This window comes from Callionymus lyra, chromosome 12 (assembly GCF_982586985.1).
Source record: "Callionymus lyra chromosome 12, fCalLyr1.hap1.1, whole genome shotgun sequence".
In the NCBI taxonomy this organism is placed as follows: Eukaryota; Metazoa; Chordata; class Actinopteri; order Syngnathiformes; family Callionymidae; genus Callionymus; species Callionymus lyra.
Window position 1 is genome coordinate 17269085 of NC_141829.1, and position 15553 is coordinate 17284637.

The 15553-nt window shown below is 46.2% G+C and overlaps 1 protein-coding gene across 1 annotated transcript in view; it reads left to right on the forward strand.

Annotated features, from left to right (window-relative positions):
* Nucleotides 1-15553, forward strand: part of ttn.1 (titin, tandem duplicate 1) — a 111814-nt gene that overhangs the window by 3504 nt on the left and 92757 nt on the right. The window contains 30 exon segments of the mRNA XM_087804614.1: nucleotides 56-343; nucleotides 448-522; nucleotides 1061-1298; nucleotides 1367-1565; nucleotides 1864-1926; nucleotides 2000-2258; nucleotides 2339-2402; nucleotides 2463-2654; nucleotides 2725-2867; nucleotides 2929-3071; nucleotides 3283-3510; nucleotides 3594-3835; nucleotides 3898-4130; nucleotides 4200-4364; nucleotides 4432-4600; nucleotides 4716-8284; nucleotides 8364-8624; nucleotides 8691-8951; nucleotides 9020-9280; nucleotides 9349-9490; nucleotides 9554-9722; nucleotides 9799-10030; nucleotides 10113-10397; nucleotides 10466-10579; nucleotides 10645-10833; nucleotides 11127-11510; nucleotides 11676-12113; nucleotides 12309-12353; nucleotides 14273-14551; nucleotides 15067-15312. Of these exon segments, the coding sequence (XP_087660740.1) occupies nucleotides 56-343; nucleotides 448-522; nucleotides 1061-1298; nucleotides 1367-1565; nucleotides 1864-1926; nucleotides 2000-2258; nucleotides 2339-2402; nucleotides 2463-2654; nucleotides 2725-2867; nucleotides 2929-3071; nucleotides 3283-3510; nucleotides 3594-3835; nucleotides 3898-4130; nucleotides 4200-4364; nucleotides 4432-4600; nucleotides 4716-8284; nucleotides 8364-8624; nucleotides 8691-8951; nucleotides 9020-9280; nucleotides 9349-9490; nucleotides 9554-9722; nucleotides 9799-10030; nucleotides 10113-10397; nucleotides 10466-10579; nucleotides 10645-10833; nucleotides 11127-11510; nucleotides 11676-12113; nucleotides 12309-12353; nucleotides 14273-14551; nucleotides 15067-15312 (9576 nt within the window).

Here is a 15553-nt window from a genome sequence, read left to right on the forward strand (position 1 = left end):
GGAGCTTAAGGTGTACGTACAAGTGAGCTGACCCGTGTCTTCAAACTCCTTCCAGCTGAAACAGCTACCCCAAGCTTCCTTCAGAGACTTCAAAGCTCCAGCGTCACACAGGGCAGCCAGGTTCGACTTGACGTCCGAGTGACTGGCATCCCAACCCCCCAGGTGAAGTTCTACAGAGAGGGAGCCGAGATTCAGAGCTCTCCGGACTTTCAGATCATCCAGGAAGGAGATCTTCACAGTCTGCTCATTGCTGAAGCTTTTCCAGAAGATTCTGGTACATACTCTGCCACAGCCACCAACAGCAGTGGCAGAGCCACATCTACCGCTGAGCTGCTGGTTCAAGGTGAGTTTGTTTTCTGTTGAGGCACCACGATAAAGCATCAGCTAAGAGGGTGACATGTGAAACTCACATGACCTGATCTCACATGCAACCTTGTCTCTGCTCAGGTGAGGAGGTGGTCCCTGCCAAGAAGACCAAGAAATCAAGCCGTCAAGTTGTTGTGACCCAGGTAATCTTTGAGAGTATACTGTAATGGCCGCATGAGTGTGTTGGCTCTTTCAGGTACATAAGTGATTGTGAAATTCATGAGAGTACCTTTATCCCCATACAAACAATTTACAAACTATTTAGAAGGATCAATGCTTTTGTTGTCAAGGGAGGACACACTAAATCTACCCAGAAACATGAAAAAGTTTCCTCCACATGAAAAAGAACATTTTATTTCTTAGCACTGGCCACTTTAGCACAGTGTTGAACAGTGAAAATACTAGTTCAAATGTGGTTTCATTAAGCTTTGCAAACGCTAACCAGAGATCCTAAGAAAAACAAGAACCATGTTTTTTCAAGTCACACACTTGTGATTGGATGGCAGAGCTGTTGCTCACTTTCTGAAACACCCATTGACCTGAGAGCAGAGAATGATCCCAAGAAAAGTATCACCAGGACGGATCAAGTATCTCATCTGGCCCAAGGAGATCCCAGGTTGACATTATTACAGATTACCAGTCAATGAACTGATCTGCTCCAGCCTATCACACTAATGTGTGTCACACTCCAAAGGAAATGGTAGAATGGAACAGGACATCCATTAATGAACTTCTTTTTCCTGCTTCCAGATGCAGATGCAGGTGGAAAGTGGGGAACTAACTCTAGCTCACAAGACGCCACCAAGAGTTCCTGCCAAGCCCAGGTCCAAGTCACCCACACACCCGTCATTAGTTGCCAAGGTCACAGGAGCTCGGCACCAGTCCCCCTCTCCAGTCAGACACGTGAAGGCACCAACACCCACGTCATTCAGGTAATTCCTTGCTTAATGCCACGTCTTCTTTTTGCCACCACACTTCCTCACCATGCACCCTCTTACAGGCCTGTCAAGTCACCTGTCACCACCAGGAAGCAGTCACCTGGTGGCACCGATGTACTGCCTCCCTGGAAGCAGGGAGATCTGGTGTCTGAGTCCTTCTACACGAGTGGGACCAGAACCACAAGGACTAGTATGACCACCACAGTAACCCGTGTTGGATTGGAGCAGACCTGGGAGATGCAGCAAGGTGCTGTCGGAGAGGTGAGACTTTCCTGAGCCAAACGTGGACTAGAGCCCATTTGGAATCAAATCTGTCACAACAGACTTGAAATGTATGCTTACATCTTAATTTCTAACATTAGAAATTCAGTGTATTAAAACTTTGAAGTTAAGAAATAAAAGTCAAAGTCAAACTGATGACATAAAAAATCAGATAAAACATCGTATGAATTTTGAAGTCTGGTGATACAGATTTTCTTCTATAAGTCCAGGCAACTCAGTTCTATCAGTTGAATGGTCACTTGGAAAGATATTAATTAACCTTTTTGATGGGTTTCAGGTTGTGGAGACGGCAACTGTGCCAGCAGCTGGAGCCAGCGTGGCACCCCCAACTCTGGTGTCGGTATGTTCACTGTTGCGTCTGACCAACACCTAGGACATTCATCCACACCAAAGTCACCATCTGTCTCTTGCAGGGTCTGACGAACACAACTGTGACTGAGGGGGAGTCTGTCACTCTCGAGTGTACCATCCATGGGGATCCTTCCCCAGTGGTCCTGTGGTTCCGAGAGGACTACCAAATCCAGAACAGTATCGACTTCCAGCTCACTTATGATGGAGGAATTGCCCGCATGGTCATCCGTGAGGCATTTGCAGAGGACAGTGGCCGATTCACCTGCACAGCAACTAGCGAGGCTGGAACAGTCAGCACATCCTGCTACTTGCTGGTCCAGGGTCAGTTTTTTCTCTGATGCCACAATTCGTGATTGAAATCATGATCTAGTTTTTAACGTTGTGATTTATCTGTGATTAAGTGTCGGAGGAGGTTGAAATCCGTGATGAAGCAGAGATTCGGGAAGACGTCATGACCCAGAACATGTATGTTTTTTATTCAACCTCCCACAGAACATCACTCTTGACTAACATTTAATCTTACAGAAAAACTGAAGAGACTAAGGAGGAGACACTTTACGAAGCTGCTGAGCCAGCTGCCCCCTACTTCTTGAAGACTCCCAGCGCTCAGAAGTTGGTTGAAGGAGGATGTGTGATATTTGATTGTCAAATTGGGGGGAGCCCCGTACCCCAAGTGGTTTGGAAGAAGAACAACACTGTGCTCACTACTGGATACAGGTGACCCCTCATTATTAAAATAATTCATTCTAGAATCCCTTTGCCAAACTTTTCTGCTTTTCTCTTTCAGATACAAAATAACATACAAAAAAGAGACCGGTGCATGTCGCCTGGAGATCTCTATGAACTTTGCTGATGATGCTGGCGAGTATTCCATCTCAGCCACGAACGAGTTAGGAGTGGTTACCGCTTCAGCCGTCCTGATGGAAGAAGGTAAGCAGGAAGGTTATATTTAGATTTCATTTTTTTTTAAATTTTTGACACTTGTTGACAGATGAGTACGACGCCTACATAGCAAAACAAGAAGTGACTATTAAATCTGATGTGACCATACATGAACCTCAAGAGGCGGACACAGCGACTGTTGCCATAGCAACCATGGAGAGGACAATGACCACCACAATCATCTCTGGACAGGTTGGTCATTATGTTTACAGCATCTTAGCTCAAAGTAAAAGGAAGGATTATTTGTCAGTAGTCATCAACTTATCCTGAAAAGGTTTCGTTTTTTTTTCTGACATAACAAGAGTGTATAGTTCAACCATTCAAACACCTGAAAAACACAGCACTTACTTTTATATACAAAGCTGGTGCTTGTGCAAGTTTCTAATAAGCTGTGTTTCCACAGGAGTTCCACCTGTCTGCCATCGAGCAGCAGGTCATTCAAGAAATCGAGCTCAGCATTATGAGCATCAGCTACCGCGATCTGGTGTCGCAGGATGGTGAGCTGATGGTGACCGCAACTGAAGATGAAGCAGAGCAGGCATCCTTCCACACACCTGTCAAGAACTACAGAATCATTGAGGGGATGAGCGTGACCTTCCACTGCAAAACAGCCGGCATGCCACTGCCCAAGGTACCATTACTGTGGTGTCTTTTATAATATTGCTGATGTTGCTAATTACAGGAAGTCAACTGAACTGTGACTGTGCTCAACAGATTGTTTGGTTTAAAGATGGTCAGCGACTTGTGGCAGGTGATCATTACCAGATGGAGGTCCTTCAAGATGGACGAGCGAGTCTGCGTTTAGCTGTTGTTGTGCCAGAGGACGAGGGTGTGTACACTGCCTTTGCCTCCAATGTAAAGGGAAATTCTGTCAGCTCTGGAAAGCTCTATGTAGAACCATCTGAATCCAGAGCAACGCCTAGTTACACACCTCAGCCAGCCACCCAGAGGATTAGGTAAAATCTCAGTCTTTCAGGAAAGATTATTTGCTACAAGCTTCTAATATATGTCTGTACAGATCCACATCTCCACGCTCTATGAGCCACTCACCTGGCCGCTCAACGAGTCGCTCCCCCGGACGCTCACCAGCCAGAAGACTGGACGAGACTGACGAGGCTCAGCTAGAGCGACTTTACAAGCCTGTATTCGTTATGAAGCCAGCCTCATGCAAATGTTCTGAGGGACAAACTGCCCGATTTGACTTGAAAGTTGTCGGCAGGCCAATGCCCGACACATACTGGTTCCACAATGGTCAGTAAAACTTAAATTTGAGCATTCAAATTTTCTTTCTCAAGGTTAAAATTCTGTGTCCTCGTCCAGGAAAACAAGTGGCCAGTGACTACATGCACAAGATTGTGGTGAAAGAAGACGGCACACAGTCATTGATCATCGTCCCTGCCATGCCACACGACTCGGGAGAGTGGACTGTCGTGGCTCAGAATCGAGCAGGACGCTCCACCATCTCTGTAACTCTAACAGTCGAAGGTTGGTTTTGTTTATAAGTACATCTTTAAATCTTTTAATACCTAAAAAAAAAACTTGTTGCCTGCAGCCAAAGAGATGCTGGTACGTCCACAGTTCACTGAGAAGCTGAAGAACATCAGTGTGAAAGAAGGCTCACTAGTCGAATTGGCTGTTAAAGCCATTGGAAACCCACTTCCAGATATTGTTTGGTTGAAGAACAGTGACATTGTAACGCCGCAAAAACATCCAAAAGTCAAGTACGTAGAACTAACAAACTTAACATATACATTTTTATTTTATCACAAATGATCTGCTGTCCAAAGAGAGCTGCTTCTTCCTTTCAGTGACATTACTCTTTTAAATGTCTCGCAGGATTGAAGGCGCTCGTGGGGAGACCAAGTTACAGATTCCTGCTGCGGTTGGCTTAGATAGTGCATGGTACACTGCAACCGCCATTAACAAGGCTGGCAGAGACACCACCCGCTGTAGGGTTAATGTAGAGGTGGACTACGTTGAACCTGAGCCTGAGAGGAAACTTATTATTCCCAAAGGAACATACAAGGCAAAGGACATTGCCCCTCCGGAGGCGGAACCACTGCACCTCCGCTATGGTCAAGACCAGTGGGAGGAGGGAGACCTGTATGACAAAGAGAAGCAGCAAAAACCGCAATTCAAGAAGAAGCTGACCTCAGTTCGAATGAAGCGCTTTGGTCCGGCCCACTTTGATTGCAGACTGACTCCTATCGGAGACCCTACGATGGTCGTAGAGTGGCTGCATGATGGTAAACCTCTAGAAGCTGCTAATCGTCTCCGCATGGTCAACGAGTTTGGCTACTGCAGTCTGGATTATGAGGCAGCATATGCTCGAGACAGTGGAGTCGTCACTTGCAGGGCCAGCAACAAGTTTGGGGTGGACCAGACCTCTGCAACACTGATCGTCAAGGAAGAGAAAGGACTTGTCGAGGAGTCACAGCTTCCTGATGGAAGGAAAGGAGCACAAAGAATTGATGAAATGGAGCGCCAGGCCCACGAGGGCGGACCAGCAGGAGTGACCGCTGATGAAGATACAGAAAAGATGAAACCAGATATTGTTCTGCTGCCAGAATCCGTCAGGGTTATAGAGGGGGAAACTGCTCGCTTCCGTTGCAGAGTCACTGGTTACCCAGCACCCAAGGTGAACTGGTACCTAAATGGACAGTTGATCAGAAAAAGCAAGAGATATAGACTCCGCTATGATGGAATCTACTACCTGGAGATTGTGGATATCAAGACTTATGACCTGGGTGAAGTCAGGGTAGTTGCTGACAGCAACCTGGGGTCAGCAGAGCACACTGTCAAGCTAGAAATCCAACAGAAAGAAGACTTTAGGACTCATCTTCGGAGGGCTCCTGAGGTAAAGGCTCCAGAAGTCCCGTCTGAGTCTGGCAAGACCCATTTTGAAGTCGTAAAGGTGGAAAAAACAGGAGAGGAGAGTCAGTTGAAGGAAGTAGTGAAGCTGAAAAAAGCACAGAGGGTAGTTCACGAAAAGGCCACAGAAGAGTCTGACGAGCTGAAGAGCAAATTTAAGCGCAGAACTGAAGAGGGCTACTATGAATCAATCACTGCAGTGGAACTGAAGTCCCGTAAAAAGGATGAGTCATATGAAGACCTTTTGAAAAAAACTAAGGAAGACCTTCTACACCGTGTCAAACAGAAGGAAGCAGCTGAGAAGAAGCTGGAGGAAGAGAGGCGCAAACTGACTGCTAAAGCCCTGAAACCAGAGCGGGTCAAGCTCTCTGCTAGCATGGAGGCCCCCAAGATCCTGGAGCGGATTACTAGCCAGACCGTTGCATTGGGAGATGAAGTTAAGTTCAGAATCAGAGTTGTCGGAAGACCAGAACCAGAGTGCCAGTGGTTTAAAAATGGGGTCCAATTGGAGAAGAGTGACCGAGTCTACTGGTATTGGCCTGAGGACCATCTATGTGAGCTTGTGATCAGAGATGTCAGGGCAGAGGACTCTGCCAGTGTCATGGTCAAGGCCATCAACACTGCTGGAGAGACATCCAGCCATGCGTTCCTCCTGGTCCAAGCCAAGCAGGTGATCACATTCACGCAACAGCTGGAGGACACTGCGGCCAAGGAGAAGGACACAATGGCAACCTTTGAGTGTGAAACCAATGAGCCCTTTGTCAAAGTGAAATGGTTGAAGAACAACATGGAGATCTTTTCTGGGGATAAGTACCGCATGCACTCAGACCGCAAGGTTCACTTCCTGTCTGTGCTGATCATCGGCATGAAGGACGATGATGAATACACATGTGCAGTAATCGAAGATGAACACATCAGAACGACAGCTAGGCTCAATGTGGAAGGGGAGCCACTACAGCTCTTAAAGCAGCTGGAGAGCACAGAGGTTCCTGAAACATACTCAGGAGAGTTTGAATGCGTGGTCTCTCGTGAGGATGCTGAAGGCAGCTGGTACTTTGGAGAGAAGCTTCTCTCCTCCAGCAGCAAGTATGTCATCTCGTCCCGCCGTGGCCGCCACACCTTGTCTGTCAAGGATGTGAAAAAGGAGGACCAAGGAAGTTACACGTTCAAAGTGGCAGACTTTCACTCCACTGCTTCACTCAAGATGAAACTTCGGCCCGTCACACTGATGCAGCCACTGACAGACCTGACCGTCTGTGAGGGCGACATCGCTCAGCTTGAGGTGAAGTTCTCACAAGAGAATGTTGAAGGGACCTGGAAAAAGAGCGGACAGCCTCTTTTAGCCTCTGACCGTGTACATATTGTCATTGACAAACAAGTTCACAAGCTGCTAATTGAAGACACCATAAAGGATGATCAAGGCCAATATTCTTTTGTGGTTCCAGACCAAGAGATCTCTACATCTGCTAAACTGAATGTTCAGACCATTGGAATGCTGAGTCCATTAAAGGACACCAGTGCAGTTGAGGGCACCAAGACAGTCTTGGAGGCAAAAATCTCAGCCCAAGACGTCAGCTCAGTCAAGTGGTTCCATAATGACCAGCAGCTGCTCCCCAGTGACCGTGTCCAAATTGTGCCCAAAGGCTCAAAGCAGCGTCTCGTGTTTAACAGAACCTATGCCTCAGACGAAGGACGGTACAAGCTGCTAGTAGGCCGAGCTGAGACCGCCTGCCAACTGACTGTCCAGACTGTTCAGATCTTGACCCCAATGAAAGACAAAGAGTGCTCGGAGTCTGAGAATGTTAAGTTTGAGGTGGAAGTCTCCCACAAAAACATTGATGCATTTTGGACCTTCAAACGACAGCCGCTGAAGAGCGGAGCCAAGTACAAGATGGAGTCGCGGGACAAGCACCACACTTTAACAGTGATGAACGCAATGAAAGATGAGGAGGGCGAGTACATGTTTGCCGCTGGAGAGAAAATGTGTACTGCTTTGCTTACCGTCTCAGGTGGTGCAATAAAGAAGCCGTTGCACGACTTGGTGGTTGCAGACTCGCAGACAGCAACACTTGAGTGCGAGGTTGCGAATCCGACTGCAGAGGGCAGGTGGCTCATTGACGGACAGTCTGTTGACTTCAATGACAATGTGATAAGTGAGAAAGTTGGTGCAATCCGACGACTCGTAATTGTCATCACCAAGACAACTCACATGGGTGAGTATACTTATCAAGTCGCCACCTCAAAGACGTCTGCCGTGCTGAAGGTTGAAGCTGTCAAGGTGAAGAAAACGATGAAAAATCTAAACGTGGTTGAGACACAGAATGCTGTCTTCAGCCTTGAGCTGACCCATGAGAATGTCCTAGGGGCACAATGGATCAAGAACGGTGTTGAAATTCAACCAAGTGACAAGTATGAGATCCTTGTCGAAGGCACAATTCACACTCTGAAGATTTGCAAGTGCACAAGCCAAGATGAGTCGGTGTACTCCTTCAAGCTGGGAAAGCTGTCTGCGAGTGGTCGCCTCAACGTAGAGTGTAAGACATTTGATTACCCTCGGCAGCATCATAATTGTCTCATTCTGTGTCATCTTTTCATGAAATATCTCTTTTACAGCCATCAAGATCCTCAAGAAACCAAAAGATGTTACCTCCCTGCTCGGGGCCAGTGCTTCCTTCGAGGTGGTGCTTTCTGAGGAGAACATTCCTGTGAGATGGATGTTTAAAGACACAGAGCTTAAGCCAAACGAGCACTTCCGCATGACTTCAGAGAAGAAGATCCACAAATTAGTGGTGCAGAATGTGAAGCCCAACCTGGAGGGCGAATACACAGTCTTTATTGGTCACCTTCGTAGCAGTGCCCACCTGACTGTCGAGGGTAAGACCAGTTTAATCGTGGTTATAAATACACCTGGTATTTGTATAACTATGTCATGTCTGGCAGCTTTAAGGGTGACCAAATCTTTGGACAACTTGGAGGTTCCAGAGACCCAGGTGGCTTCGCTGGAGGTAGAGGTGTCACATTTCAATGTTCCTCCATCATGGCAAAAAGATGGAGTGGAGCTGGAGATGAGCGAGAAGTACCGGATCGTGGTTCAAGGGAAAATCCATCAGCTGAAAATCATGAACGTAGACCAACAAGACTCAGCAGAATATTCTTTCACCTGTGGAAGTGACCGTTCTTCGGCTCGTCTCAGCATTAGCCGTAAGTCTCGTCATGCTCATGAATGTCCTGCCCTTAACAGTCAGTAATTGTTTATGTTGTTTTATCAGCCATCCTTCTGACGATGCAACTCCAAGACCTGAATGCACGTGATAAGGACTCTGTTACCTTTGAGGCAGCGGTCAATGTTGAGGGTGTGGTCTACAAGTGGCTTAAAAACGGTGTAGAAATCCGTTCAAGTGATCGCTGTCATACCCGATGCCGCCAGCTGACACACACACTTAACATCCGCAACATTCACTTTGGCGACAGCGCAGAGTACACCTTTGTTGCTGGCTCAGCCCGATCCAGTGCAAAGCTCTTTGTCGAAGGTAAAAAATTATAAGCCTTTATTTGAATTCTGTGATGACCTTACCTTCCCATACCATGTCATACACAGCTCGTGTGGTTGAGTTCACCAAGGAACTAAGGGATCTCAAGATCACTGAAAAGAAGCGAGCCACTTTTGAGTGCGAAGTTTCTGAGCCAAACATCCAAGTTATGTGGATGAAGGACGGACAGGAGCTTGAGGTGTCTGAAAGGTAAACACTCTCTGAGACACAATACCTTAAGGGCAATGACATGACACTGACTTTTCTTTAAAGGTTCAAAATGACATCAGAAAACCTTACACATCAACTCATTTTGCCTTCGGTTCGATTGTCGGATGCCGGTGAGTACACAGCTGTAGCCGGTTCCAGCATGTCCAAGGGTCGCCTGAGTGTAGAAGGACGGGACATCAGGATATCTGAGCCAGACAGCCGGGAGGTTGTGGTGAGTCATCCACCTGATGGTAATTAGTCCGAAGACGAAGGTGTATGTTAATCTGCAAACAACGTTATGGCTGCAGGTGGTAGAGAAGCAGAGAGCCACATTTGAATTTGAGGTCAGCGAGGATGATGTAGAAGGTCGCTGGCTAAAGAATGGCGTTGAGATCCAATTAGCATCCGAGGAGCGCTTTTCCTATGTGACCATCAGGAGGATCCACAGACTCACCATTTCAGAGACCTTCAGAAGTGACGCAGGAGAGATCACCTTCCTTGCAGGGAAGAACCAGAGTAAAATGACCCTGAATGTCAGGCGTAAGTGCTCCATCACACACACATACAGGTACAGACACACGCTCTCAGAGCTCTGCAGCAGTTTTTCTTCTTCTGTCTCCAGTTCCGGTGCCACCACAAATTATTCGGCAAATGCAGCCTGTTACTGTGATGTCAGGTCGGTCGGCTCGTTTCTTGACACAGGTGACTGGTCTTCCAGTCCCTCAGGTGTCTTGGTTCAAGGACTCTGAGCTGCTTGTCACGACCGACACATGCAAGTTCCTCCATGATGGGGAGGAGCACTCACTGCTTTTGCTGGAAGTTTTCCCTGAAGACGCCGCCATCTACTCATGTGAGGCCAAGAGCCCATATGGAGAGGTGGCCAGCTCTGCTTCTCTCACTGTAGAGGGTAAGGTTGCAGTATGTCCTAGATGATGTTTATGTAGTTTTGAGCATTTTATGTGTGATTGTTTTCAGTGCCAGAGGTCACAGACACAAGAGTTGAACCTCCAATCCTCCTCTCACCTATGAAAGACCTCCTAGTGTCTGAGGGAAAGCCGGCCTGCTTTCAGTGTTCTGTCTCTGGAGAAGGTGAGATACAACCTTGACTACTCACGCAAAAGTGAATCAGTCAAAAAAATGTTTTTGTTCCACAGATCTACAAGTGTCCTGGTTTTGCAACAACAAAGACCTCCGGCAGTCGGACAGCATTCGAATGTCTCAGTCTGCTGGGACTGTCCAGCTGGAAATCCCAAAGGTTGTAGCAGACAATGAGGGCGAATACTCATGCATGGTGTCCAATGCTTCAGGGATGGTCACCTGTACCGCCTCACTAAACATTGATGGTGAGTCCGACTGATGTGGCTGGTTATTTAACACTGAGAGCAAGTTAACGTAGACCAAAATGAGTAACTGACCTACATCCAATACTTGAGAGTGTAAGGTCTCTAAATGTTCTTCTCTGAATCTAACATCTCTTAGGACGTCAGTCCGTCTGTTTCAGGTTATGAAAAGATTTTGTTAGAAGGGGTCACACATTTTTACCACTGATCCTTAAGGACACTTATGGACCACCTGTCCACAAGTCTATTAATCGGATAAAGAACAATGGGCTTACTCCTCTCTCTCTCCCGTCCAGATCTAAAATCCTTAGCTAGCACCTCAGCACAGCACTGCACAGTCACATTTTATGGACAATTGCAGGCTGAGGTGGAGAGCTCAGTGCTGGAGGTCCATCCTTGCACAAGTCCAAAGTTAATCATGGGAATGACCGACGTCCTGGTGAAGAGCGGTGAGAATGCAGAGTTTAGTTGCTGGTTTGACGGACAGCCCTTCACTGCAGTTTTCTGGGATCATAACGGTGAAAACATGACAGCAAGTGAGCGAGTGACAAGCGGTCGGAGCAATGGCCTATTGTCTTTGGTCATCCAGGATGTTGGCTTGGCTGACCAAGGATTGTACAGCTGTACTGCCGCCAACGATTATGGGCAAAACTGCACGTCTGCTCGGCTGACTGTCGAAGGTGGATTTCTTCTTTCTTACCTTGTCCATTCCACCACTTCCCCGCTCATGCTTTTCTTGCGCGTGGTTTCATTTGACCTCGCCTTGCTAACCCATCCCCATCCTACTAATCTCCACAGGTGGTCAAACTGAGTCTAATATCTTTCCTAACTTTATTCTCACTCAGCAAAAGAAGCAAACCTCGCCGCAGAAACATCCGTTTCTAATGATTCTGTACGTAAAGTGTCCCAAGCAGACAGGGAGGCAATGAAAGAACCCCCTATTTCAGATCATGAAGGGGCAGCAGACAAACCGCCCATGCAGATGGCTCAAAGCTTGTTCAGCTTGTTGTGTTTCCCTGATGTGGTATCTGGAGGGCGAGGTGGACCTGGTCCAGATTTCCTGATCAAACTGCACTCGGATCTGCCTGTGCAAAGGGACAGCTGCTCTCTGTGCTGGAGTTTGATGGGGGTTCCAAATCCATATGTGATTTGGCTACATCCAGATGAATGTATGACATTCTCTCTAAAACGTGATGGCCCCCTCTGCTGGTATAACACTCAGGAACATGGAAAAATTGGTTCTTTCAAACGTGTCATGACAGCCCTGGAGGCTCGGACCAAAGGTTGGCACCTGCATGCTTCTGGTCCTTTCGCTCATTCTCTTCAACATTCACTAAACTACATCAATACGTGCAGCCCGGAGAGAGGACTCCGAGTCAGCCAGTGGTCACTTAACCACACACTCTTTCCTCTTGATGCATGCCAAAGCTCCACACGTCTTTGGCCTGCAGCTGATCTGTTGTCTTTATCTGTTTCAGTGATGACTGTGGGGCCAGACGTACGGGCCCAGGAGGAGTTGAAAGGTATGCAAGACTTGTTGTTGTATTCATCCTGTGTGGTTCTCAATCTTGTTTCCAAGCGGGCAGAACAAAATGTTAATCTTTTGCTAAACTTTCTGGACAAGAGTTATTTGTGTCTCATTGTGATATTCTTAGACATACAATCTATTCTGATCTTATCTCTGTGTATGGTCTCCATTACCTAGCACTCCCTTATTCTTTTCCAATTAATTTCCTTCAAAACCAGTTTTACTCTTCCAAGAGAATTCTAAACTTTGTGCTTGAAAAAAATGTCCCCTCCCAGATGATAATTTTTTTGTGTGTTAATTGTTGTAACTGTTTTCCTCCGGTGCCAACCGATTTTTTTTATCCCACTACAAGAGGAATCGACAAGCCACATGACAGCATCTCAAAATTTACAGACAACGCAAGAGCACTTAAACACTCATTAGAGTTCAGACTAATTTTCCGCATTTCAGAAGAAAAAACACAAAAGCTACTTTTCCTCACAAAACTTTCTCCAGTTGTGGTTAATGAAGGAGCAGAGGCTTCTTTCTCAGGCAGAGTATATGGATCCTGGTGCGGTCTCCGGTGGTCCTAGATATGTCCTAGCTGGAGAACCCTTTTCCAGAGATTAAGGGGCTTAAAGACAGGGTTCAAATTGAGGGGGAAAAATAGGTTGTCAATTGCTCACATGGGTCAGGTTTTCTCCACATAAAGAGCGCCCAGTGGGAAGATTCTGGGGTCTACACTTGTTACACTACCAATACGTTTGGAGAGGTCACAAGTTGTACTTACCTGTCCGTGGAGAATAAGACTGCAGAGTTATGGTCAGTGCAGGACAGGAGTGATCTACAATATCAGAACCAACAGCCAGCATGTCGTTACCAGTGAAGAGGTTGAGTCTGTAAGATTTCCAGATGTCACTTCTGCCATGGTGCATAGCCATTATTTGGAAGTCCTGCACAGAAACATCTCCATGCTATTCTTTCAGAAGACAGGTGTGTACTACAAAGTGAGAGCGTCTAAGCGTCTTACCTTCAGAACCAATAAAGAGACTTCAACTAAAGGTTACTATTGGACACCTTCCCTTGGTTGATGAGTTATTATGGCGTTATTGGCAAGCAGTAATGGTTCTAAACACAAAAGTGTTGCAGGAAAGCAATATTGAAGAATTAAGAATCGAGTTTAAGTCATAGTCCAATACTGAACCCTTAATAACCAAGTGTCTACTTGTATTGAAGTTCAGGCAGTTGCACTTCAGTTTTGCAAAGTTTTAGAAGCTGCATGAGCTGAATGCAAGACGCACACCCCTCCTCTTTGATCCAGCCACAAGAGTCTGTGTTGATTCCCGAGTCTGTGGATGTAGCTGCTCTGCCTCAACTCCCCTTTGTGGTGGAATTTCCAGTAGCACATCTTCTAAGTGTACATTGTCGTCCACAAAGTGTCCTGCAGTGACTGGACTAGTCAGTTTCCAGCAACCTACAGTAATGTTCTCCTGTGTAGAGTTCTTAACAACGACTTTTGAGTGTCACTGTTCTGATCCTGCCTCATTTTAGTCAAATTGGATTACTCTTTTTCGCTTGGTATCAAGAGGTTGCTGAGGAAAACAAACAAGACCTGTATTTTCTAGCATCATAGTTGTCAATGCCCTTAACAATGCCCTCAACAGCACTTAAAAAAACATAGTGAGCTGTTTTTAAGGGCTGTTTGATTCAGTCTCGTGCAGAATTATCCCGTTGTCAATATGAAAACTCCTTAAGTCATTCTAGACTAATGTGTTCACTCCATAAGTGGATCCATTACACCTCCTCCCACGGTCCATTCCTCCTGACGTACCAACTCTGATCCATTTGTCTATCTAATATCTTCCAAAGCCATGCTAATGGTTAGCCATATATGACCTTAGCTCTGTAAACTCAACTTATGCTCTTTTCTTCCAGTGGCTCCAGTGTTCCGGTACAAAATCTCTCAACTGGAAATCAACGTTGGTGGCGTTGCCAAATTTGAGTGTGAGACTGAGGATGCCCCGAATGTGATGTTTAAGTGGTTTAAAGAGGGAAACCCAGTTAAAGAGGGCGACAAATTCCGCATAATCAGCCGCCTTACCACTTCCTCTTTGGAGGTCCTCAGTCCCACCAAAGCAGACAGTGGAGACTACGCCTGTCGGGCATCCAACAAACATGGCAGTGATGAATGCACCGCCCACCTTGGCGTGACAGGTAAGACATTTTGAATAATGAGTAGTTATTGTTAAGAAATGGATCCATTTACTGCAGCAGAGCTGGTTTTCCTCAACATTAACCGGCAGCCCTGTTCCTAGAATTTTCTGGGAGAAAGTACATGGTTCTTAAGGGTCTCTTCACACATTCCAGCAAAGTTTCTAATCATGGAATCCGAAATTGGTTTTAGCATTACATTGAACAAACCAGCATCAGACCACACAAACACAAAATAAGAAATGTTGAAAGTAAATGAGACACACCAATCTAATCTCTTTAGTCTCATTTGAACTATGCTGTAAATGATCCACTCATGGACATACAGTCACTTTCAGCAATAATAACTTGGTTGCTTGGATCACTGTAGCGTACAGCAACAAGAACTTGGTTGCCCAATTTACCGGGTTCACAGGTGTTTCGGTTGCTCGATCTAGCTGTGACCCTCTGATCACAATCTTGAGTGGTATTACTGATCAAAGCAGGTATTTGTGTCTGATCATGTGGCTTTTTCAAAGCAGACAATACAGAGGTTGTCCAAAAACTCAAGGGCTTTTCTTACTCAGTGGACTCAAACATCACCTCTTTGTTGACTGGCTCACTTCCTGTCACCTGGATTAAAGATGACTGTGAGGCCAGAGGAGACCAGAGGTCTCTTAAGCCCACTGACGAGTGCACAATTTTGAATGTACGAAACATTCACCTGTCAGATTATGGAGAGAATGTGTGCCAGGGCCGGACCCATGCAGTCTGTGATGCCGGCCATATGGTGAAAGGTTTGTATCTTCTCTGGTTTGTTTAGAAAATATCAGACTGCTCTTGAAGGTATCATTCAAAAAGTGTCTTTTATGAGCACATCTTAAACCTTGTTTGATCCACGAAGTCCGGAAGAGTCAACCTGCTGTGTAACCAAAGACATATTAAAGTGAATCTTTCTTGACATGGTGCAGTGGATTTGTGACCGAGTTCCTTCTTCTTACAAAAAAGTAACTGATTATGTTTTGA